Consider the following 25,786-nt stretch of genomic DNA (forward strand, 5'->3'; position numbering starts at 1 on the left):
GCATCACGGTAAGTAATGAAGGAAAAGCGGTCGCAGTGATTGATCAGAGCTATAGACATAAACCCAGGATAACAGAAACTTGGGGCATATTTTCTCCATTAAATGCTCCACTTTTCCTCAGAGGGAGACCTGATTTATTTCTACAGATGACCACAAGGTGTCGCCGTTTAACCGTGTTTTTTTTTTGTTATTCCATTGAAATGGTCCATTACAAACAAATCATCACAGCTAAACACATACTAAAACTAAGAAACACAATATTGATGTTTTTCTCAGTGATCATGCATTGTCCACATACTAGTGTCTTTGTTGTAGACTCTTACTCTTTTCATCACTTCAATAGACACTAATCTTTTTTTATAGGTCTACAAATAACTTATTTCTTGGCTTGTGATATAAATGGCAAATTAATTGCATTTTCTATGTAATTTAATCACATAACTGTCAAAATCAGGTATTTTAAGATGTAGCCTAGCGGTACTGGTGAGATGCCACACCTCGGTTGGGCACACAGAGACTTTCCCCTCCAGAGGATTACATTTCACATCATTTTCATTACTAAATTCTAGGTTTTGGCTGAGTACAAATGTAATCGGCCCATTTATTTTCTTTATCTTAAAATAACTGAAGAACAAAATATTAATTAAATATTAATTTAATTGACTTTTTATTTATCAATATGAAAAGTTAATATATGTAGCACATCTAATGTTCCTGTTCATTATGCTACTAAATAACATTTGTATGCAGTGAAAATAACAAATGACCGATTAGTCGAACTGCTCCACTGACCCAGTTGGAGGAGCGGCGATAGCTCTTGACTCGACTGATTTTCCTGAGAGCACAGATGCTCACGTTCTCGTAATGTCAAGGCATCTGTGATAAGGCAGTTAAACCGGAAATTGAGTAATTCGGCCTTCAAATTAAAACGGCATAATATGACGTTTTAAAAAACACAAACGCAATTGTACCTATCATCTACTGTAAAAAATGAAAAAAAAGAAGCGTTGTTAAGCTCTGATAATAAAGTTGTAAAATGTGTCATGTTATAAGCTCGGCAAAGATTGTTTACGGTATCTTCAACCAACTGCGTAAACGGAAATTGTAGCTAATTCTTGGTAACTTAACGCTGGATTGGCGTTTTTATTTTGAAGTGGCAAAAACACGTACTGCGGACAGTCCTGTATTATTTTATAATGTTGGGTAATGTTATCTGACTATAGCTAATGCTGTACTGTTGCCTCCGTAAGTACATCTCTTCATTGTCGTTTCTGGGACGAAGAATGATGCAGGAGCGTTAAGTTTATTCTGGCTACTGTTGACATTAGCAGCCTGCCATAGAAGACGGCGGCGGCGCAGCAAATCCGAGTCACAAGACTTCTCCACTGAGCTGGACGGCGGCTTTCTTTCTCCACGGGTAAAGTCAGGCCTTCATTTGGCATCTTCCGTCTTTATTCATAAAACTACATGTACATGGGAGTTGAAGGATGAGTGCGGTGACATTTAACTAAGTTAGCTGAACGGTTATTGTGTCTGTTTGTGACAAGAGTAGCTACACGGTCAGCGCGGCGGTAAAAACCGCGAGGTAGGGCGCAGAGCGGATAACGTTACGCGGTTTGCCGCTGGGTTTATCGCAAGCGGCGCAAGCCATTGGAAACAAATGTGCATCAGAGCGCAGCGGTGCCGTTTCCGCCGTCATCATCATTGCTTCCATAGATATATAAATATATACTCGGTCTTGGCTACCTCTTCGACTATTCCTACCTCAACCAACTTTGAACGGTCAGCGGCAACGATGTCAAAGTTGAAATAATTTGAACCTTTAAGCAGTGCGCCACACCGAGCTTCCACCGAGTTTTCCCCCGCTCTCCTAAAGTAGGCTTGATTTAAAAAGTGGCACAGCCAGCGCTGAACGGTCTTACCGCTGGTCATATGTAGCACGGCTAAACGCTTATCTCATTGGTCGCTATAGGCTATTCGTCTTCTCTATGTTAGCATGCAAGTGGTTCCTTCAGCTGTTTTCAGTGCTAGCTAACTAAAAGAGTAGAAACAAAAAACTGCGGAAGTGGTTGCGAAAACGTCCCCGTAACTGGAGTTGCGCTGTGATGATGATGATGCACCGTGTGTTAGGACCAGTATTTGGCGTCCCAGTCGGCTGTTTTCCTAACAGCCCCACAAACCCAGTATTTGTTTTATGAAAAATAAAGTTAAGTGGATAACGGGAGTGGCTGTTTAAAAGAAGCCACTGTGGCTCTGCTGTCTTAACGGTGACAATGTTTCAGTTTTGGGTGAGCTTGTATCGAAAATACGCAGCCGACAGTGAAAGAGGTAAAGCTATAGTCATTATCCTGCGGTGGTCAAACATCCCAGGCGCTGTCGCTAATTTGCTAAACGGACTCTGCCCTGTTTATTGTGTAACAGGATTTGAAAGGATGGAAAACCCCGGCTACCGCAGCGGGAGCTTTGACAGTCTTCATCAGCCCAGCGACGACGACGATGACGAGATGGTGGACATTGCAGGAGCCACACTGGACTTCTCCACCACGGACGACGACCCCCCTCTCAGCTCAGGTAACCGCGCAGAGAATTGTTTTGGAGGCAAAGGTCCAGTTTACAGCTGGGGGAGGGAGTTTCCATAGTATTTGGCATGAGTAGGTTGTCTTTTTCCAACTAAAGATTGTATGCAAACAAATCGATCGAAATATTCCTGTGGTTGCACAAAGGTTGGGGACTATAGGCTACGAGGATACTATCAGAAACATCATAAAATGGGCTTCAAGATGTTGTAGAAATCTTTTAATTAAAGTTCATTCAAACTGTTGTGTTGAATCGCTGCTAGAAGTCTGGAAACTTCATGAACTAAACTGTCTACAAGTCTAATCGGCCGAGTTGGAGGCAGTGGTTGAAGAAGTATTCAGATCATTTAGTTATATTCACCGCACTCATTTATTATTAAAAGTACTAATACCACACTGTGAAAAGTAATATATGTAGAGTAGAAGTAGAAAGTGGAATGAAAAGACACAAGTAAAGTTCTTCAAATTTGTACTTAAGTACAGTACTTAAATGTACTTACATTCCACCACTGCTTGGACGTTTAAGGCACTGACCATGACCGCCTATAATCTTAGGTAATATAACCTCTTTTATTACCGGTTTTAAATTCCGAGACCTGTCACTCTGTAATGGCTCACCTGTTTGAATTGGCATTTAAATTGAATTGCAGGTGGCAGTAAAGATTTCATAAAACATCATAAAACTTGACTTACTTTGAACCCTCGTGTGTTTTTGTTTGAACTGAGAGATTGGAGGCAACTACAGCTTTTGACAAGGGACCTGATGTCGTTGTTTTCTAACAAAAGGAAGAAAATCTATAAATGCTTGTGTGACTAAATTGCTAACCTCAGATTTGCACTCATGGCACAGGCTGTGATGAGTTGTTGGACTGCTGCTGAGTTGAGGTTCTCAAAGTATTCCTGAAGCAGTGTTTTTCATAGTAGAACATGTAAGCATTAATAACATTGGGTGTCTGTAAGAGCCCTTAAGTCTACCGTTAAGTTATAGGCCTATCTGTAATCGCTGGGTACAGCGAGTGTGTGTCACATGCTTTCACTGAGTCATGGTTATTCATTTGAATAATCTCACACACACACACACACACACAAACACACACACCCATAAACTTACTGTATCAACCTGATTTGCTGTATTTTGGTTTGACTTCACATCAGAACATAAAAACAACGATTAAAGTCAGTTATAGTACTAGTAATGTTTGTGGGAGTAGCTCCCCAACGTACTGACTGTTTCTGCACCAGGGCTGCCCGGTTACTGATGATGTCCTCTTCATGTGTTAATGTGACTGCCCCTTAGTACAACAACCTCCAAATGGCCGGATATGACAGGCTTGCAGCATTATAACTTTTATTGCACAGGTGAAGAGATTTATCTCACATTAATGATTGCTGGCTGCTTTGCTTATGTCATCATGACATCCGTGTAAGACCTCAGCAATTCACTATGGAGATGCCTCATGTTAGCTAATTGAAGCAGAGATGCAGAAGAAATATCAGGTGAAGGATTAATGCATAAGCATGTAAACTAGAGCGATAGTTTGGCAATTTGCATTTTTGGCTTGAAAACAGAGGTTTTTTAGACTTTTGTTTGTAAAGTTTGCAGCTCCAGGCAAGGTTATTGTTGAGTCACTGGTATAGATTAACAACCCTATTAACCTCCTGCAGATGTGTGGTGGTTAATGTGTGCTGTGGAGAAGTTTAAATCTTACTTAAAATTCCCCTCAAAGTGATTCAGATTCCTTTTTTTAAAAAAGGATTTTATTTTTGCAGACGCAGGATTGGAGAAGAGCATCTTCTTCCAGAAGTTACCTAAGCAATAAAGCATGATAGAGAAATGTTTGAAGTTTATGCCGATGTTGGCCATAATCGTTGGTATTGTCTTATCACGTCAGATTTATGGGTCTTCCTTACCTCGTCTTAACTGAAAGATACCCAGACCAAGGCGAAATGCTGGGAGTTTGTGTAATAGCTTAATGTTTCCTGCAACAATAAAGCACTCTACGCTCATCTCTTTTCTTTCTCTCTCCTCTGAAATAAAGCTGCCTTCAAGTGCGGTCGGAAACGTCAAGATATTTTAACGATCTGATGGAACACAGTCATTTTTAAATATAACGTTAACCTGTGCTACATTGGGGGGTTAAATAACACAACAAGTGGCCGGGTTAGCTCGGTTGGTGGAGCAGGCGCACATATGTGGAGGTTTATTCCTCGACGCAGAAGGTCCAGGGTTCGAGTCCAACCTGTGATGATTTTCCTGCATGTCTTCCCCCTCTCTCTCCCCTTTTGATATCTAACTGTCCTATCCATTAAAGGCGGAAATGCCCAAAAAATTATATAAAAAACAAAACAAAACGCAACAAGACGTCACACAAATGGACTGTTTGTTAAGTGACTCCCCTGCTGCCGCATAACGTGGCAAATCACCGGATCGTTTTTTTTTTTTTTTTTTTGTCTGAACGTAGCTTATTTGTTCCTTCCATGGAAGAACTGCTTTGTAAAGATGCAAGTGTAAACATTGTTTTGTTTCCTCTTCACTAATGCAGCTTCGAGACTTAAGACAGATAAGGCATTGTCGTCTTTTTCAGCACATTAAAAGTAATTTGAGTTACATTCAAAAGTGCAATGGAAAATGTAGTATCAGGTGTTGCCCGGTCACTGCTGTCGTCATCATGACATCACTTAAAAAAAAAAAAAAGATTCTCTTTTCTTCACAACATCTTTGCCAAAAAGAGACCATAAAGAAGATAGATTTTCTAACTTTGAGGACAAGCCAGCGCATTGGATAAATGGCCTCAAGTGATTCAAGAAAAAAAGCACAGTCAGACAGTGACATCAGCTGCCTGGTTACTACTGATGTCACTGTGACATCACCAGCACCACGCCCCCCCTCCCCCACCCACACTAGTCGAAACTGAGAGATAAGACTGTGCCAACAGGAAAGAAGTCAAGAGGCAAACTTCTCTCAATGGAAGCAGCTTCTGTTGGGTTGAACCATGTGTTTCCCCTTTGTCAGCTTTTTGTGGGGAGTGAAGAAACAGTCTTGTTTTTAAACTGACAACCATGCATTTTTAAAATCACACAATGGTTTGCAAAACAATCGTGTCTGTGTGTGTCTGTGTGTGTGTGTGTCTGTATGTGACTGACTGACTATTCGTGGGGTCGAAAAACCGGGGACTACATTATCCTTGTGGGGTCTGCACAGCCTCGTGGGGACCAAAATACTGGTCCCCACGAGTTTAAAGGGCTGTTTGAGGATTAAGACTTGGTTTTAGGGTTAGAATTAGGTTAGGGTAAGGGTTAAGGTTAGGCATTTAGTTGTGATGGTTAAGGTTAGAGTAAGGGGCTAGGGAATGCATTATGTCAATGACAAGTCCCCACAGAGATAGTGATACAGACTTGTGTGTGTGTGTGGATTCCGTCGTGATAGTAGTGCTTCGCTGCGTAGCCTCAGACTGATTATAATTGTGTGTCAGGCTCCGGGGAAATCGGGAGGCTTTCGGCTGTGAGGCCCGCTTAATTTCACCCACCGCTGTGCAGAGTTTGTCATTAAAGTTTAAGATCATTGGGCGCCTGGTTAGCTCACCTGGTAAAGCGGGCGCCCATATATAGAGGTTTCCTCCTCGACGCCGCAGGTTTGACTCCGACCTGCGGCCCTTCGCTGCATGTCATTCCCCTTCTCTCTCTCTCTCTCTCTCTCTCGCTCTCTCTCGCTCTCTCTCCCCCTTCCAAGTCTAAGCTGTCCTATACAAATAAAGGCCTAAAATGCCAAAAACATAAATGGTGCTTTTATCTGTGATGGCAGATGTTGCTTAAATAGGACACCGTGCAGCTGTAAGTGAACACACTCCAGGTTGTGTCCTAAACAGGCCAAAGCAGTAAAACAGCCTGTTGTGACACTTAAATTAAAACATTGTTTGGCCTGCATTTTTATTTCCTGCCTTTCTTTTAGTATAGCAACTTCCTCCTTTTCGTTCCCTCTCGAGGCAGTGGAAAGCGCTCATTAGCGCGCACTTGAACTTGTTGTGAAGCAAGTCTTCTTAAAAGCCATTCTTAGTGCCGCCGTAATCGTTGAGCCTTGTGTAACCTGTTGCTCAGGGACACATTAACCTCCAATGTTCATAGAGCAGAGTTTGAGCCCAGGAGGTGTTGCTAGTGCAAATACTGGCCTGGGTTGATATCAGTGTAGTAGTACTCTTATTCCTCTGTCAGCAACTAGTGTGCAATCAATCTGTTCTTTTGTAAACATTTTTTTTTTAACATTATACAAAACATACAATTTACAACATGAAATCCAGTACTTTCCCCATTTTCTAGTGAAGACTTTCAATCTGGCAAACGGTTTATAGGACATTTTTCTTAAAGAGTCCCTAATATGCTTTTTGGGGATTTTCCCCATATTTAATGTTTTGTACTGTATAGTTTTTTGTCTATGTATTTGATGTATAAAGTAGAAAAAACCCATTTTACTCCAATTGGAGCTTTCTCTCCCACAGACAGCACTTTTTCTCAACTGCCTAAAATGCCGAATGAATGTAACCAAAAGACTTTTCTCAGATCTAATGATTGTAGTCAGTCTCCAGTGGACTTCTTTAGCCATTATGAGTGTTATTTATCATCTGCTCTAGCTTTTCCAACATTTTAGACACAGATACGGTAATAATAATGGTCCAAAATGATGTGGAATTGCATTATTTGTATTGAGTAAGGTAACATTATCTTGACGCGTGACCCCTAAACCTTCGTCAAATACGTGCACCTAAATCTTCTACAAACCGAGGGAAATGCTGTCTTAAAATAATCTGTCTGGCTATCATTAAACCAGTCTGGACCCAGCTTCTTATGTGCTTATCTATTTCGCTTAGGATCTTCTAGAACAAATAATCTGGGACAGAATGGAACCTGGGTCCCTGCAATCCGACATAGGTTATCCTGTCTCCCCGTCCAAAATTCCTGGACCTTATCACAGTGTCCTAGGACATGGAGTAATTGGCCGCCCTCTGTCTTACATTTCCAACAATTTGGTGTGTCTTTCAATCCAAGTCTAAACAATCTGGAAGGAGTCCAATAGAAGCGATGCATCTTGAAGGGAAGGTGTTCTTGAGCGGTTGCCCCCGGTTGCAGTGTATTTGCAGTATAAAAACCTTTAACAGATAAAGGCATCATAACAATCACTCAGCTCATGTTTAGGGATCAGATGAATGGATAAGATTTTTTTTTATCTTTTCATCCAATATGGTGTGCAGCGTTTTGAAAGACCACCATTCCCATGAAAGCCTTTGCTGTCTAAAGGAAGGAAGCATACTATCTCACTGGTTTGAGTGAGATAGTAGTTTTTTGTAATTTTAGTATCTAAAAGCGTAAGAAGACAAGAGGAAAACCATCTATCGTTGAAGAGATGAAAAAGTAAAAAAAAACAACAACCAACAACAACAAGGTGAGCTGTATGTTCTGAGTTTTGAAACAAAATAAAAACTGTTGATCTTTAAAAAACAGAAAAAGAACTGCCAGAGAGGTAGCCTGGCTCTGCCCTCCTACGTATTTTCCTTCAGTACTCCGTCTGGGTTTGCGGTATATTCTTGGGTTTTCTCCGGCCAAATATTTGGCGGTCCAATCGGCGAACAGAGGGAGTGGCTGAGAACGATGACGTTGAGGACGTGCGCTAGAAAGATGCGAGCGAAGCCATTCAGTCCGTTGTGGGAACGCCGCAGAATATCCAGAAGAACAATCTTTGCTGAGTTGTGTTGGTGGCCATGATGTTGTGGCCCTCCTCCCCACGGGGTTCGGGAAAAGTTAGATTTTCCAGCTCGCTCCGTTAGTGGTGAAGGAGTTGGCTAAAGCCAACACTAGAGATGCTAATGCTAAATATAAGCCAATAGTTATTGTCGGTCTCCCCCTCTTGTTGCACATGCGCATGACATACGTCACGACCAAACGTTAGCGAGTCTGGTAGGAACAGGCTAGAAGAGAGGGGCTGTCAACACCTAAACTGGTTACAACAGGATATAATGATTGACAGGAATGAGTCTTTAATACCACAATGTTTACTTTACGAGGTCACATGTGGCCACTGCATTTAACAGGAAATGGAAGAGGTGAGAAGAGAGGAAAGAAATGAGTGAATGGTCATATTAATAAAAGAAAGGGAAAGCATTGTTTCATGCTAAGAATGGCGATTGCCGGTTTTTCTTTGAAGAAGACCAACAAGCTGTTAAATGAAATGCTTACCTTTTGATCATCAGAACTTTTTTTGCTTTATGTGTTATGTAAAATCTCACATCTCTGGCTTCTGCAGAAAGTGGGTAAAGTAAAGGTCACGAGCTGCACGATATGAGGAACATATGTGATAACGTTGTTGAATATTGCAACACCGAAATGATTTGCGATAAATAAACAATGTTAAAGTGTACTCAGTTCTGCCGCTTTCAGTATTCTGCTAAGAAAACAAAAAAATTGCTTGTTGAATTTAAAACATAATTTTCAACATTGTTTTATTGAACATTGAATTGAATATAAAAGGCATCACTAAAAAACAAGGACCGTTATGTTTTGAAAGTGCAGTTTTCTACTGATATTTTCTTTCTAACTAACGCAAAAAAAATCTCCTAGTGTTGTAGGGAATTCTGGAAAAGGTTGAGGGCCCGAAGGCCAAAAAGATCTGACTCCAGTCGATCTGCCTATCAATTCCCCGCGAGTCCGTTAATGTCAAATAGTTTACCAGAACACTGGAATCAATTGCTGAGACAATAGGTTCAAGTCAAGTAACTTTACAGTATTCCGAAAGTACAAAACACATGTGAGTTCACAGACCGAGACTAAGTTTCCCTAGCATCCAGACATTCAAGTACAGAGCTCAGGTCCACCAGGCTTCTCCTCGATTGTGAGCCCTGTTTCTAACTGTCCCTCTCTTCCTATTGTCTCCTCTTCGGGTGGTGCTTCTCTGTAACCTTTTCCCCTCGACCAAAACAAACGCACACCATCCTAACCAGTCATTTCCTGTTGTTTTACTTCTCTGTCTGGTACAGAAACAATTTCTAACACAATCACATTAAAGGTGCAGTAGGTAAGCCATATAAAACTAACTTTCTGTCATATTTGCTGAAACTGACCCTATGTTCCAGTAGAACTACATGAAGCAGGTCATTTAAAGGAACACGCCGACTTATTGGGAGTTTAGCTTATTCACCGTAACCCCCAGAGTTAGACAAGTCGATACATACCCTTCTCGTGTCTGTGCGTGTTGTAATGCTGTCTGACGGCTCCACCGGTAGCTTAGCCTAGCACAGAACCTGCAGGTAACTGGTTCCAACTAGCCTACTGCTCCGAATAAGTGACAAAATAATGCCAACATCTTCCTATTTACATGTGATTTGTAGAGTCACAGTGTGTACAAATAACAATGCAACATGAGACACAGACATCTATCTAAACAAACCGGGAACTATACTCTCAGACAGGCTTGCTGCAAAGCAAATCATTCCGCCCAAGTACTATATTCTTCCGCCTGAGAATATAGTTCCCGGTTTGTTTACGGTTAGAAGATGGCTCTGTCTCATGTTACGTTGTTTTTTTGTACACTCTGTGATTCTACAAATCGCAACATGTAAATAGGCACATGTTGGCGTTATTTTGTCACTTATTGGGAGCAGTAGGATTGCTGGAACCATTCACCTGCATGTTCTGTGCTGGCCTGATGCCGCTGGAGCCGTCAGACAGCCTTACAGCACGCACGGAGATAAGAAGGGTATGTATCGACTTGTCTTACTCTGGGGGTTACGGTGAATAAGCTAAATTCCCAATAAGTCGGCGTGTTCCTTTCAAAAAAAAATCCAGCTCCTCTGTTACCACCTACAGCCTGTAGTGCGATTTGCAAAAATCCACAGCTCCCTGTTCAGATGCACCAATCATGGCCAGGGGTGGGGGGGGTGTCTACGTGTCAGTCACTGCTCATGCACACGCATATATTCTCCCTTGTGGGGGGAGGGGATCTTTGCAATCCTACCTACAGCACCTTTTAATAAACTGTATTCAAAGCTTTTAGTTAAACCATCTGTGCTAGCCTATTATACAGGGAATACAATAACTACACTCCACTCACAGCAATAAGCGACACAATTATAATACAACTTTAATACTGAGGAGATCACATCTAGATTATAGAAATATTTCTACAGTATCTACCTTTCGCAATGTGTTTATTGCGCCTGTCGATATCGCGATTACGATGAAAAAACTTTACATTGTGCAGCCCTAGTAAAGGTCATCCAGAGCCATTTTGAACAGCTGTTAATCTGTAACGGCTTTGCCTCTGTAGTAGTAGTAGTAGTAGTAGTAGTAGTAGTAAACATTCCTGTTTCATCCTAGCAAGGAAGAAGGGACTTGCTGAGCTAACATCCATCCATCCATCCATCCATCCATCCATCCATCTATCTTCCTCCGCTTATCCGGGGTCAGGTCGCGGGAGGCAGCAGCTCCAGCAGGGGACCCCAAACTTCCCTTTCCCGAGCCACATTAACCAGCTCCGACTGGGGGGGATCCCGAGGCGTTCCCAGGCCAGGTTGGAAATATAATCCCCCTCCCAGCTGGACGTGCCTGGACCACCTCCCTAGGGAGGCGCCCAGGCGGCATCCTTACCAGATGCCCGAACCACCTCAGCTGAGCTAACATATTCTTCTTTTTACTGCTGTACCCTTCTTTACACTCATGCAGTCAGCAGCTGCCAGTACAATTGCAGACTTACTTGTAAACCCCAAGATGCTCCACTGGTTCAATAAAAATGCTTTCGTGGAAGCCTTGTGGTCATAATCATGCTGACATAACTATGAAAGGTGTGACTCAAACACTGAATGAGTCCCATTCAAAAGAACTCTGATTCATGTTTTTAATCTTACATTATGCTTATAAAGATTTGGTTTGAGATAGAACATCCTGCATAAGCTTTTTGTAACAGACCACTCATGAGGCCAGAAATCCCCTGGTGAGATGTTGTGGGCAGAGTATAAGTCCGCCCATCCAGCTTCTCACTGAGGTGTAGCAGTTTCAAAATGTAAATATTATGGTGTCATTTCGGGTTCGGGTATTGTTTAAAATAGAGCCGTAAATAACAATAATTTTCAGTATCATTTTATCTACCAATTTGGAGAAATTCAGGAAATCCTAACATTTGAGGAGCAGGAACCAGAAAGTGTTTAGCAATTTTGCATCAGTGCAAGCAAAAGTGTTCAGTTTTAAATCAGGAAATATCTGATCGAACAACACAACTAAGAATCTGATGCCCAATTTCAGGACTTGGCACTTTTTGATATTTAATGCTGCACATGTTTCAGTCAGTTTTCTTTCAAAGAAAAGTAGTTTGAATAAACAGCGTAGGTTTATTGTGTTCAAAACATCAATGAAAGGAAATCTTGACTTGATAGAAATTCTTTCAAAGTGCTTTTAAAGTGCTTCCTCCCCTGTAACCTCTGAGCCAGGTTTCTGTGAAGCTGTCTCGGGAGTTTTCCAGCAGGACGGTTGCATCATATCCTCATATTTAAAAGTTTCTTTCCAGCACATGGAAAACTTTATCTTTATCTAATTGAATCTACTGCAGAGACGCACATTCCATCTCTATTCAGTTTTCCTCTGACCCAGTAAATGGGAGCTAAAAAGTTGGGCTTAGCAGAGCAATGACAGTCCGTAAACATGTTCCAGAGATGCTTGTTTGTCGTCACCAAGCGTCACGGGGGTTACATGAGATGCCAATTCCCATGGCAACAAAACAGCAGGAGTGCAAGGTTCAAATCCTTACTGGAAACGTGTGCGTGTGTGTGGGTTTTGCGAGAGGCATGAGGGTTATGAGTGAAACACTGGTTAAGTTTATTCTCACTGGGAGTATCTTCTGTTCTGTAAAATGTAAGATTAGTACACACACACACACACACACACACTCTGACAGGAACAGAGTAAGTGCTGAGCTCAGCATGCCATCCTTTACTGGAAACGGGCAGAGTTGCTCCAAGGACTCTGAGTTGCTGACCCATTTTTCTGAGAAGTACTAATACTGGATCGGTTTTCACTGTGCTTTTTGAAATATATCTTTTGCTTCTGGCGTTGGAAGTTGTAGACCGGATTCTTGTGTGTTTGGTTGCTTGACAGCGCCACCATATTGATGTTTAAACATGGTGATGTGGTGATCACGCGTGGCGGCTCAGATGTTAGCACAGTCAGTTTTTCTTTTTAGATGCTCATGTTGGTCCGTCAACCCTGCGATAGAGAGGCATCCTGCCCTGGGTGCACCTGCCTCTCACTCTGTGGATGCTAGGATAGGCTTCAGCTCCTTGGACTGGACAGTCTATAGAAAGTAGGTGGATGCTTATTAAAATAAATTGCATCAATAATTAACATGCTTGATTGATTCAGAGGAAACGGTGTAGCACAACTGCAGTCACTGTTACCCCTGGGCAACCGCTTCCCACTTTTACTTCCTGTCAATTTTAATGTCCGTGTTTACTTGTGGCAGTAAGAACAATCATATTGTGACACATTGTTGCCTTTTCCCGGGGACTTCAAAGGCCTTAAGCTGAAACCTCTCATAATTAAGTTACTCACATCAATCACTTAATTTAATCATTGCAGAAATGTGCCATTTGTGACTAACTTTGGGTTTGGCTTTGCACAGTTTTTCCCAAGAAAATCAAGCCGTCAGACAGAAAGTAAGGGGTTAAACAGTTGCCACGTTCCAGTCCCAATCTTTTAATGTAAGCCTTTTCAATGTGGCAAAAGAATTTGATCGTATTTTACCCCTATCTACTTTAAATACACAGTACTGTATATCTCATGGAGGTCTAACTCAGACCTTTTGTGTGACAGGAAGTAAGTTAACATACTTCTCTTGAGGTCATAGCAGGGTAAGAATTTGTGGTTTAATTTCAGTTCAGTTCTAAAATGTTAACTTCATCATTAAGTGTCTCTGAAATATGTTATCAGAGTTTCATGAGAGTTTAGTTTAATTAAATTCTGTTCACTAATTAATTTTGTGAACTTTGTTTCTTTTCTTTTTTATATTACTGATTTTAAAAACAAAACATTTCACTTTTTTCTTCAGTGTATTTATTTAAGCCAGCCAAGAGCTTTCCATGTTCAAAAGGACTGTGTTCCCAGAATTGACTGAATTCAAAGTGAATGTACCCACAGCCTGACCCCGTCACACCGGCACCTTGCATCACACAAGCCTCCCTTCCTGAAATCTATCGAGGTCCCACAGGATTCAAAAGCTCAAGACCTTCTAAACAAAAATGACGACCTGTTAACGCAAAGAACCACTTCAGCCAATCAGAGATAGAGCTCACAAGCACTCAGCACCAATACAAAAACGAGTTCCCACCGGCTCGGCAAATTGTCATTTACTTCCCAGACTAGATTAGCCAATCTTAACTCATTCCCAGGGCTCTCTGGCCAATAAGGGAGTGCTCTGTCAGGAGTCCACTTCCTAGAGTAGTGCAGAGGAGGAAAGCAATTTCCAGTTTGAGTTTTAACACTGGCTGAGAATACTCAGCTGGTTGTGTTTGGGGCCAGGAAAGGAGAGATGGACTGGGAGTTCTGGACTAAGCATCTGGATGAGGAGGTTCTGACTGAAAACAGTGAGTTTGGGACCCAGGAAGAGTGTGTAGGAGAGCTTTGTTTGTAGCTCTGATGTTTTTTTTTTTTTTTTTTGTTTCTGTTTTTTTTTTTGCTGTCTGATCAAATGTGCTCTCATGCAGAGGGAGTTTTAAATGCATTTATGATGAGAAGAAAGGCTGTCGTCATCTTTTGTTAGACTGCTGACATAGGTCTTGCTTGAGTAACAAGTTGTATACATTTTTTTTTCACCTTCACTGCAGCTACCTTGTTTGTGATTGGTTTTACAAGCTTTAACAAGTCTTTTAACTTTATTTGGCTTAGTTGTGTTTTTGCTGATATCTTTAAAATGTAACACTGTGGAGTTTAATCATTAAGTCATTGGTTAATGTTTGTGTACTGCAGCCTGCTTGACAGAAATAAAGTGTGTGTGTGTGTCCTACCAATGCATGTTTGGGGTCAACTGTTGCTTTTGTACGAAGCACATTGTGTTACATAGATTTGTATGCAGTGTTGTATAGAAATAAAGTTTGATTGATTGAACAGAGGCTGTTTTGTCTCTTACGTTACACGGACATTAATTTACAGCTGCGGTCAAACTCCGATCCTTACCACTTGTTTTCTTTAGTTGTCTTTTGCTTTTTGGTCCACTGTATTTAGAGCATTGAATATTGATAGCTTCCTGATGGCTTTAGTCTGATTTCCATTTTTATATTAGTCTGTATATTTTAACTTGTATCAGATTTGCCCCCTTTTTAATTTTTTGAAAATGACAAATTCCTGTTATTCTCTTCAAGTGTGTTTGGGTTATGTGACTGCATTCTCTCTAGGCTGTTTTGCCTGTCATGAATAAGGTGCAAAGGTCACAGTTGTTGTATGTTTTTTTAAATGCGGTAAATCCACCCGAAATAGAAAAGGGCACACAAGGACTTGTATGATAGCAATGACTTTTGGTGAGACAAATAGTTATCTTAAGGTATTTACTCTTTATAAATAACAATAACACATCATCCAAATCTGGAAAATGGAGAAATCTAACCAGACAAAGGCTGGTCCAAATGTGGCTATGGCTCATACTGTATTTCTTTCTACAGTGGATGATTTTGAGAGTTGGGAAATGTGTCTGTCATATTAAGGGCATTCAAAAAGAGCTTGGTAAAGAATAACGGGAGAATCAATATTTTTGCATCTCCGAAATATTTTTTTTTTAAGGTTCTCAGACAGGTGTTGATGTCCATTAGCATACCAGCCCATACCAGCCAAACATTTTCCATTCATTCATTTGTTAGGCTTTCCCAGTCCTGTACAGGGTTATTAGTAACTAATTGATTAAAAAGGGGCAGGTGGATAACAGCTTTAATATGCCAGCAGTACAACAAATTGTTAGCACAAGCTAAGTGACAAAATGTCTTAAAATAAAAGGAAATAAAAAGAGTGTGATTGTTATTCCATTAATCTTCCCTCCACATTGTTCTAGCTAACACCGGGATCTAGTTACGTTTTAGGTTATTACAATCCACTGACTATTGTATGGTGATGTGTGTGTAAGTTGAGACAGAGTTTTGAAGAAATGAACATGTTTTGCTGTCAGTGTGCCTATGACCTGTTGAGTACGTGACAGAGGTTGTAATGGGCAGACTGTAGACATCATTGTGTAGATATAATTACATACATATTCAGAAGTTAATTTATGAGCAATACATATTCAGAAGTTAATTTATGAGCAATTAGTAGTACTTTGCTTTTTGGTGCAGTGTAACTTCCCACTCTTCTTCTAATTTTTTGAAATAACTCCATTGGCTCATTGGAGAGAGAGAGAGAAAAAGAGACACACACAGAGACAGAAACACACACACACACACACACACACACACATTCTTGGAGCCACTTGGTGTTTATAACCAGTATAACTGGTCAGCTCAGGTGTGTAAACCCTTTTGTATTAATAAATGCCAATGTTCTCTACCGTGTGCGGGGCTCTCCGTGTCCCGCTGGAGCTCCGACTGCAGGTCGAGGTCGGCAGCGAAGCTTTCTGGCAATAATAGCAATGTTGCTCCGCTGGCCGATCCCCACTGGTGACGGTCCGTCTGCGGCTGCAGGACCTGGAGCTCACCGCCAGAGTTTCAGTTTGACTGTTAAAAAGTGTTAAGATAATTAAAAGGTATTTATTTAGAAGCAGGCTGGTTGGTTAGTTAGCTAACGCTAGCTTGTTATTCCACCAGGCTTCCATGCTACATAGCTAAATAAGCCGGACAGAGTTGTCCCTCATCTGGCGATAGAAACCCTGCTTTCCCGTTCTGTTGGCTCCGAGCTCCACAGCCTAATTCCACAGGTACAAATTAGTTTTGCACCAAATGTATCGCAACAAGTGTTGCAAAAGTCGAGGCGCAGATTCGCCACTTTGTGATGCGAGAGAGCGCATACAGTGACAGATTCGAGAGGTTGTAATCACTGAATTGTGGTTGTGATGGAAAATGAACCTGAGTAAAAAAAAAAAAAAAAAAAACACGAGTAAATATTGCATTACAAGTTTGCAGCTGTCATTGTGTTCATGCAAATATCAATCTACACATTTGTGAATATTTTTTCTACAAGTGCAAATTTCAATTTACAAGTTCGGATTTTTTTTACAAGCTCTCGTTTTTTTTCTTTTTGTGACTTCAAATTCAGATCACATGTGTGAATATTTTTTACAAGTGCAAATTTTAGTTTTACAAGTGCAATTTGAATTTTACAAGTGCAAATTTTAACATACAAGTTCAAATGTTTTGTTATGCAAGTTCTCACATTGTATTCTACAAGCTCTCACGTTTTGCACCATATTTACCTTCATAGTTCTCCTCCCTGCAAGTGTCATGTTGGAAATGTGGCTGGTGTTTCTGAAGTAAAGATAGTGTAGATTAAGATTTTAGCTTATTTTTATTTATTTTTTTTAAAGGTCCCATGGCGTGCTCTTTGGATGCTTTTATATAGACCTTAGTGGTCCCCTAATACTGTATCTGAAGTCTCTTTTATATAGACCTAAGTGGTCCCCTAATACTGTATCTGAAGTCTCTTTCCCAAAATTCAGCCTTGGTGCAGAATTACAGCCACTACAGCCAGTCCCACAATGAGCTTTCCTGAAGGCTGTTTTACAGTCGTGCGGAGGCTCCACGCAGAGCTCTCGCCGTAGCCTACGCAACTGCCACTTTGCTTGTTTGAAAGCCATGATGTCTCTCTCTCATGGGTGGGCCAAATTCTCTGGGGGGGGCAAAGCAGAGACCTTGCTCCTTATGACCTCATAAGGAGAAGATTCCAGATCGGCCCATCTGAGCTTTCATTTTCTCAAACGCAGAGCAGGATAGCCAGGGCTCGGTTTACACCTATCACCATTTCTAGCCACTGGGGGACCATAGGCAGGCTGGGGGAATGCATATTAATGTTAAAAAACCTCCATAAAGTGAAATCTTCATGCCATGGGACCTTTTTAAGATTTGTTCCCTTAATTATATAGTGACAGTGGATAGACATGAAAGGGGGAGAGAGATGGGGGATGACACGCAGCAAAGGGCAGCAGGTCGGATTGGAACCCGCGCCGCTGCAGGACTCAGCCAACATGGAGCAAACGCTCTTACTGGGTGAGCTAGAGGCCTCCCCAGTATGATTGCCTTAATGTTTTAATCCAGCATGTAGACCCCCGTCAGTTTCTTCTCTCAGTAACAGCGTCTTTTCCCACAATAAGCTTGTTAAACTTCTGTTTCCTCACACAGACAGGAAGCACCATCTCCACCATCATTTACATTCCTATTATATCCTCCATTAATACTCGAATGAAAACCCATTTTTATTTCGATGACGATTGTTTTGGTCCCATAATGACTGGTCTCAAATCTGTTGTTGGGTGCTTACTCCCGACATGAATCAGAACTTCCTGTGTCGTTTCCTGTTTCCGTCCAGAGCTGGTTGTGATTGGTTGCTGCTGTCTGGTAATTGTTGCTGTCTGTAGCGGAGACGCTGCCACGTACTCAAGCTTGAGAGAATGCAGCTGAGGTCAAACTCGTAGCTTTGTGTGTCTTTTCCTCAGACACTCATTAATACAGCATTGTCAAGAATAGTGTTATCTAATGTATATTACAACAGTAGGTCACAATACACATTTTTTGTTGCTCCTTTGTGCACTGTTCTCCCCATTTGACTTGGATCAGTAACAATAGTCAGCAATAATAGCGGGTAGCACTTTCTCAAGGTGTGTGTGTGTGTGTGTGTGTGTGTGTGTGTGTGTGTGTGTGTGTGTGTGTGTGTGTGTGTGTGTGTGTGTGTGTGTGTGTGTGTGTGTGTGTGTGTGTGTGTGTGTGTGTGTGTGTGTGTGTCAGTTTTAAGATGAGCTTCAGAGCTGAGTGCATCCAGATTGCTGCTGACATATCCATCTTTGGAGGAGCACATGTTCTCGTAAAAAGATGAATTCTGTCAAATACAAACACATATTCATTATTTAAGATTTACTGGATTAGCTTTTTATTAAAACTTTTTGCTAGACTATCTCAAGTTGTCCATTCAACACTTTGTTGCTATTTTGACAGCTACTACAAATTCAAAGTCTCCAGAGGATGCTTTACTAGGATTTTGGAGCCCAACATGATCTTACATCTGACACCAAAGTTCATATTCACTGTCCTTAAAGAATTCATGTTTTTAATGAAATTTGCAGATGAAATTCATGCTGAAACTAGACTGGGTAAACCCACCCAGTCATTTGAACTATGCCCGTTGATCTTGTGCAGTAGAAAATACAGAGCAGACTCCCCAGACTAAGATTGAGCTTGGTCTGGTGATAGCCAGACTATGCTGAAACCCCTTTTTGACTTTAATAACTCCCAAGACTTTTCCCTTTGGACCACCCTCAGCACAAAACTACGTTTTCAAAATGAAAAAGATGTAACTGAGAGTATACTGAATGTTGACATGCTGAAATCAGTTCACACTGGGCCTCTGTGTTGCAGCAGATCAAAACAAATCACTGTATAATAACTATATGTTGTGTGGGGAAACACTGCTTAACTCTGTGTGTGTGCACTTGGTTCTTCATTCTGTGGAAGTATGTCCTTTTTTATAACCACAAAAAGCCCAAGTAACATGCAAGTCACAACAAAAATATTTAAATGAAAAACAGCATGGCTGAAAACAATAGAACAAAATGCATATAATGACAAGGCAAGAACAACGTGGTATCAAGCGAGAGGCTGGCGTTTGGGTGTGAGGATGTTAATGTGCATCTCTCTCTTCCCCGTTTTCTCTCTCTCCCTGTTCCTCCCTCCCAGGAGGTTATGAGGAGCACAGCAGCAGCAGCAGAGCAGGCGGTATGAACGGTAACGGCCCCAGTAAACTTGTGGACCCCCTGGAGGACCCGCTGCCCGGGGTGGGCACCTACGAAGACTTCAACACCATCGACTGGGTCAGAGAGAAGAGCAAGGACCGCGACAGACACCGAGAGGTACGAAGAATAGCGCTGTGTGTTTTTAAGGACGGGAAAGAGTGTAAAAACCTTAACTAGATCATTGTTATTCGGTACTGTTTACTTCACTGTCATACCTGTAACAAGAATGCTCTCTAGGTATCAGTTTAAGACAAGACAAACCACCATGTCTAACATCTTTCTCTTCACGCCCTCCTTAGAGTTTATATTTATAGCTCCACAGATTCACACCTAGAAAGTGGAGACTAGAGGTTATGCAGTTTGCTCTTGATAGTAACTAGTTTTTCTATGTTAATAGAACACGGCCTAGAGTTTAAATAACCAAAATCAGTCAAATGTTAAAAAAACTGTAGAAACTAAAAGTACATTACTTGACTACATGACTTGTGTTCTAGCACTGCAGCAGTAACATAAATGTAAAGTATCCCTGATACCCTATGTAATGTAATATACTCTAGGATATGAAACCAAATAATATAATGATGACGGTAATCACTCTCTAATATTGATCTTCTCATCTCCATGTGCATCCAGATCACCAATAAGAGCAAACTGTCGACTGTGGCTCTGCTGCACAGCATCAGTGATGCCTTCTCTGGATGGCTGCTCATGCTTCTAGTGGGATTGATGTCAGGTAGTGGCCCTACATTTCTTTAAGCTGTGGTCTGGACTCATTCTGTTGAATGCATGTGAAATGTAATGTCGTTTATTCTGACAAACTATTAAATTGTTTCTGGAAAAACACTGTTGACTACAATGTTATAAACATATTTTGTTAAGGTCCCATATGATGCTCATTTTCAGGTTCATACTTGTATTTTTGCGGTTCCTACTAGAACATGTTTACTTGCTTTATTGTTTAGAAAAACATGATTTTTCATTATTTGCCTGTGTCTTGAAGTCCCCCCCTCCCGAAAAGACCAGTGTGCTCTAATTGGTCAACGTTTCTGGGTCTTCTGCATCTGCGCGCTCTGAGTCTCTGCACCGTCATTGCAGCCGGGGAATGACTGTAACGGCACTGCAACCGCACTTTCTACCTAAATATAGTATAGTTGTGACATCACAACCATACAGAAGTCCTGCCGGCTCATTGAAAGGCACCGTTTCTGAATGCAGTCATTGTGCATTTCTCTATGGATTGAGCATTTTGATATTTCGACAGTATTTATTTTTGACTGCTTTTTGACCTGCTTTATAAAAAAGTTAAATAAAAATAATCTCACTTTTTACAATATGGGACCTTGAATGCTATGGACACTACAAACCAAATTCCTTTTCTCTCATTTGTATTTGTGTGGCAAGTTGAAACAAAGCCACAGGAAGTAAACCCACAACTATCTGCACAGCTAGATGTATCTTTCCTGAAATTAACCGCACAATGAGTTGAATTGACAGTACAGCATTTAGTTAGCCGTTAAGATAGTAATCTTTCTGAACACAAACCCGTTCCTCTTGGTTCTGTGCTGCCTGTGCTTTAGCTGAAAGTTAATTCCCATGTGGTGACAGGCAGCAGGTGCAGAGTGACAAAATAGCACTGAAAATAGGCAGCAGGGGGACATAATTGTAAAGAAAAAGAATATTTATTATGTTGGCAAGCCAAAAAAGTTAATTTTAGACCCAGAACACAAGGACAAATGTGACAATTGATGATAGGTGTTTGCTCGGTCCATGTTAACACAGCTTCAACCACAGAGGCAGAACTATAAAGTTAGCTTTTAGTTGTGTTTTGGATGGAGTGAAAACACGCTCAGCACAAATGTTTCTCCTTGTCCCGAACGCATCCTTCTCTCTCCCAGGTGCTTTAGCCGGCGGCATCGACATCGCAGCCCACTGGCTGACTGACATGAAGGAAGGGGTTTGTCTCGTCGGCTTCTGGTTCAACCATGAGCACTGCTGCTGGACATCCAACGAGACGACGTTTAAGGAGAGGGACCAGTGTCCACAGTGGCAGAGCTGGGCTGAGCTCATAACGGGGACGTCGGAGGTAGGGGGACATTACAAAACCAATTGAATCCAGAGTGAGAATTGTCTTCTTCTGCATACTTAGATCCATGAAATGCACATATTGTAACCAAGCTTTCTCAAGCATATGTTTGATGAAGGAAAGTTGGGCTAATAAATGCAAATGTCTTGAATGAAGTATGAAAACGAAATGAATTCCATGTCATGATCCAGCGGCTGCCTATTTTATTATCTTACTATTTTTTTATTAGTGCTTGAAGAGAGTTTTCTTCACAGTCTAGCAAGATTTCATGTACAGTCATTGTCTCTGTAGTTGTAATGGTGCTTTAGTTCCATCTACTGGTTGTAGGCTGTCATGACACAATATAACACCACAGCTAAGCCAGGATGCCTAATGAATGAAATACAGCTTTTATCTTTCTTTTTGCAATAAGGGGTTTAAGAAATCATGTGTCTACTTATTTATAGAGAAGTAGACACATTTTTACATATCTGTATCAGTGTTCCTGTGTCCCACCCGGCAGTGGCAGACTGCCGCCCGCCCAAGAGCCAGGGTCTGTAAGATTTCTGCCTGTAAAAAGGAAGTTTTTCCTCGCCACTGTCGCACCAAATGCTTGCTTCTGGGGTCTTTGTAAATTATAGAATGAATTGATTCATTTGAATGAATTGAATTTAACACGCGTGTGTCTTTGTGTGTCCCTGCAGGGTCCGTTAGCCTACATAATGAACTACATGATGTACATCTTCTGGGCTTTACTTTTCGCTTTCCTGGCGGTCTCGCTGGTCAGGGCTTTCGCTCCGTATGCATGTGGCTCAGGAATACCAGAGGTAAAACTGCACTCAGAATGATAATGTATTTTAAAAGCAGCATCAGTTTGTGGAGTGCCTCATTTGACATATGACTTGGGCTTTAAGACCATTTCCTGTGCATAAACAGTGTTTTTCACTTTCTTAATTGTTCTCCTCATTTAATTCTTCATTGTTTGCTTTATTTATGCATGTTTGTTCAGGGACAGGATCTTTACGGGATGACGATAAAACTGCAAGAATAAACTATTTGAGATGTGATAGCTTAGTTGTATGCAATTTATTTTTCTTTTAATAAACATTTGTACATGAGTCCTACTACTTGTCTGTTCCTCCCTTTTTACTTTTTCCTTACAGCGTCTAATCACTTTGATTTGTTTACACCCAAACTGAAACGATATGAAAGGGCAAATTACATTTACTGGACGCTAAACCTAAAGGCCAAGACTGCTCTCCCTCCATCCTCTTCGCTCTCCGCCAGTGTTTACTTTCTCTTCGTCTCTGTTCTTTCGCGCTTTATTTCTAAGGAAGTGAAAAGCTGAAGATTTGCTTACACGCGCTGGAAATACAAGAAAACTCAACTGAGCACAAACATATCCAAACGGATTCACCCATTTCATGTATACAGAACAAGACACACAAACACAACTCACTGCTGTATGTATAAACTCTGAACCTCTCTTCCACTCCTGCCTTTAAACAAAGACCATCCTTAATTTCGTGGATTCCCTTTTCTCGTCTCTGAAAAGGTCAGAGAGCGGTCGGCACGCCCACGCACATCTCATCTGAAAGAAAAATATCCACAACACAAACTCTGCTTTCTCTCCTTCCCTTTCCCTCACTGTTTACTTTCTCTTGGATATACGCTCACACAAGCATATTTAAACGGATCCCTCCCTAACATAAACACACACATAATCGCAGACATATCCTCTACACACACAAACTAATCCGTGCAAACACGCTCTTTTTCTCTCCGTCTCTCTCAGATTAAAACCATCCTGAGTGGGTTCATCATCCGTGGCTACCTGGGGAAGTGGACCCTGATCATCAAGACCATCACCCTGGTTTTAGCCGTCTCGTCTGGGCTCAGCTTAGGGAAGGAGGGCCCTCTGGTACATGTGGCCTGCTGCTGCGCTAATATATTGTGTCATCTGTTCACCAAGTACCGCAAGAATGAGGCCAAGCGGCGAGAGGTAGGCTCTGAGGCGGTTTGGGTGAGGAGGTGAATAATGTGGGGTTGTATTGCTAGTTTAGGATTCACTGTCCTAGTTTTGGGGAATTCAGCAGGAAAAAAAAAATGGACTCCTGTTGTTTTGGTAGTCTCCCTTAAAGGAAAGTGTTGAGATAAGCGCTTTGTGGTTACAAATTCTGCAGCTGTTAGCGGTTAATTTGTTTTTTACTTCCATACAAGAGAGTTAATAGATGACAGGCTGCTTCTTGTCTTTGAATATATTACCCTAAAAACTAGAAAACACAGTAGCTAAAGAGAGAAATGTCTTATTTTAATAAATGTTTTTTTACTTTTTAGAATGCTTTGGTGCACTGTGTTTGTATTTGGCCTTTATCACAGAACCATTGGGAACTACTGGTTTTGATCAGCCTATTGTGACTCGGCTGTTATCTAATAAATGGCCTGCACCAGATAAAATCTGTTCCTTCAACAAAAAGGAGAACGCAGAGTTCCTTTGATTGTTGATTTTTTTTTTTTTTTTTCTTTTTCTTTGTTTAACGTCTCAGTTGTACTGCAATACAGATTGGTTTTATTTTCATGCTTGTAGGTGTTGTCGGCAGCAGCAGCAGTAGGTGTGTCTGTGGCCTTCGGTGCTCCCATTGGAGGAGTCCTGTTCAGCCTGGAGGAGGTGAGTACTGTTATTTATTGATTTCTTTGCCGCTGATTAGCCCATCATCATCAACCCGATCATTTGTCTGGTAATCCCCCTCAGACAACATCAGGGGATAATCTAATACAACACAAGACTTAAAATCTACCACAATTATATCACATACTCTTGAGGCAAAATTGATTTCATTACAGTGAACAACGCAAAGCGGGATCAAAGAGTCCGATTTTCTTGTGTGTTCTGCATCAGAACAACACTGCAATTGCCAGTTACTTCATTAGCAATGGATAACAAAACTAATCTGAATAGTTTTTTTTTCCCCCACTTGTTTAATTTTATTGAACACGTGACTCTGCACACTGACTATGCTGAAAACTGCACAGCACTGGCATTGTATTGGGGCACAATAAATCACGAACAGGTGTTTGCATTGATGGTTTGGGGAATGGGTCTCAGCAGCTTTAATCCACCTTCAGCAAAACACCCTGAGGAGTTTTTGGATGACTATATACGGAGGGCACTTTCACCCACTGAGTGCTGCTCCTCAAAGCTCACGGATAATGTAATAATGTAGCTCCTCTGTTAGTTCAAAGTTCTCTTTTCTCTGTTTCCCCTTCAGGTGAGTTATTACTTCCCTCTGAAGACCCTTTGGCGTTCGTTCTTCGCCGCCCTGGTAGCAGCCTTCACGCTGCGCTCCATCAATCCGTTTGGAAACAGCCGCCTTGTGCTGTTCTACGTGGAGTTTCACGCCCCGTGGCACATGTTGGAGCTGGCTCCTTTCATCCTGCTGGGAATATTCGGAGGCCTCTGGGGGGCGCTGTTCATCAGGGCCAACATCGCCTGGTGCAGGAGACGTGAGTGGTGAAGTTATCCCACGTAGACTCAGTCCTTGTCAGCGGCCTGGGTTTGAGTCCAACCCGGGGGGCCCTTTTGCTGCACATCATCCCCCATCTCTCTTCCCTTTTTTTCTTGTCTCTCTTCAGCTGTTCTAAATAAAGGAAAAACCCTTTTAATTTCTTACTAACCCCAGCACGCCTATGTATCCGTTTCTGTGTCACTAACAGGTAAAACTACTCGTTTGGGTCACTACCCTGTCATTGAGGTGCTTGTGGTCACAGCTTTGACCGCCGTGGTGGCCTACCCAAACAGCTACACCAGGATGAGTGGAGCCGAGCTCATCTCTGAGCTGTTCAACGACTGCTCACTGCTCGATTCCTCTCAGCTCTGTGGCTACAAACAGGTGCGTGTGTGCGTGCGTGCGTGTGGGGGATTTGTTTGTATGTAGAGGTTGAATATGTGTTTGTGTTGGGGAAAGGAGTAGATTGTTTGGAGAGATACTAAGTCAACAAATTTGTCTGGTTTGTCATTTCAAAGTGGAGATTGTGTCACATTATAGATAATAACCTAAATCCCTTAAACTATTATTTACCCTTTTTTAAGTAACTTCAGATGTATTTTCCGCCTTTTTAGTTTTTTGTTTCTCTGTCCGACTCCCTTCTGTTTCTTCATTATCTTCTCTCTGTTTATGTTTCTCTGCTACTGTTCTTCACACA

General features: G+C 41.5%; 1 protein-coding gene across 3 annotated transcripts in view; it reads left to right on the forward strand.

The window, feature by feature from the left end:
- Positions 1 to 1,143: 1,143 nt before the first annotated feature.
- The window catches only part of clcn5b (chloride channel, voltage-sensitive 5b), a 37,242-nt gene continuing 12,599 nt past the window's right edge, over positions 1,144 to 25,786 (forward strand). The window contains exons 1-10 of one of the 3 annotated variants that reach the window (XM_028563783.1): positions 1,144 to 1,417; positions 2,422 to 2,571; positions 19,466 to 19,638; positions 20,155 to 20,254; positions 21,417 to 21,604; positions 22,288 to 22,410; positions 23,379 to 23,585; positions 24,171 to 24,251; positions 24,853 to 25,087; positions 25,298 to 25,473. In XM_028563783.1, coding sequence (XP_028419584.1) covers positions 2,433 to 2,571; positions 19,466 to 19,638; positions 20,155 to 20,254; positions 21,417 to 21,604; positions 22,288 to 22,410; positions 23,379 to 23,585; positions 24,171 to 24,251; positions 24,853 to 25,087; positions 25,298 to 25,473 — 1,422 coding nt within the window. In that variant the 5' untranslated portion in view covers positions 1,144 to 1,417; positions 2,422 to 2,432. Of the gene's footprint in view, positions 1,418 to 2,273; positions 2,329 to 2,421; positions 2,572 to 13,684; positions 14,192 to 19,465; positions 19,639 to 20,154; positions 20,255 to 21,416; positions 21,605 to 22,287; positions 22,411 to 23,378; positions 23,586 to 24,170; positions 24,252 to 24,852; positions 25,088 to 25,297; positions 25,474 to 25,786 lie in introns of those variants that run through there. The other 2 variants (XM_028563782.1, XM_028563784.1) reach the window with 2 other exon arrangements.

Source organism: Perca flavescens, chromosome 19 (assembly GCF_004354835.1).
Source record: "Perca flavescens isolate YP-PL-M2 chromosome 19, PFLA_1.0, whole genome shotgun sequence".
Lineage (NCBI taxonomy): Eukaryota > Metazoa > Chordata > Actinopteri > Perciformes > Percidae > Perca > Perca flavescens.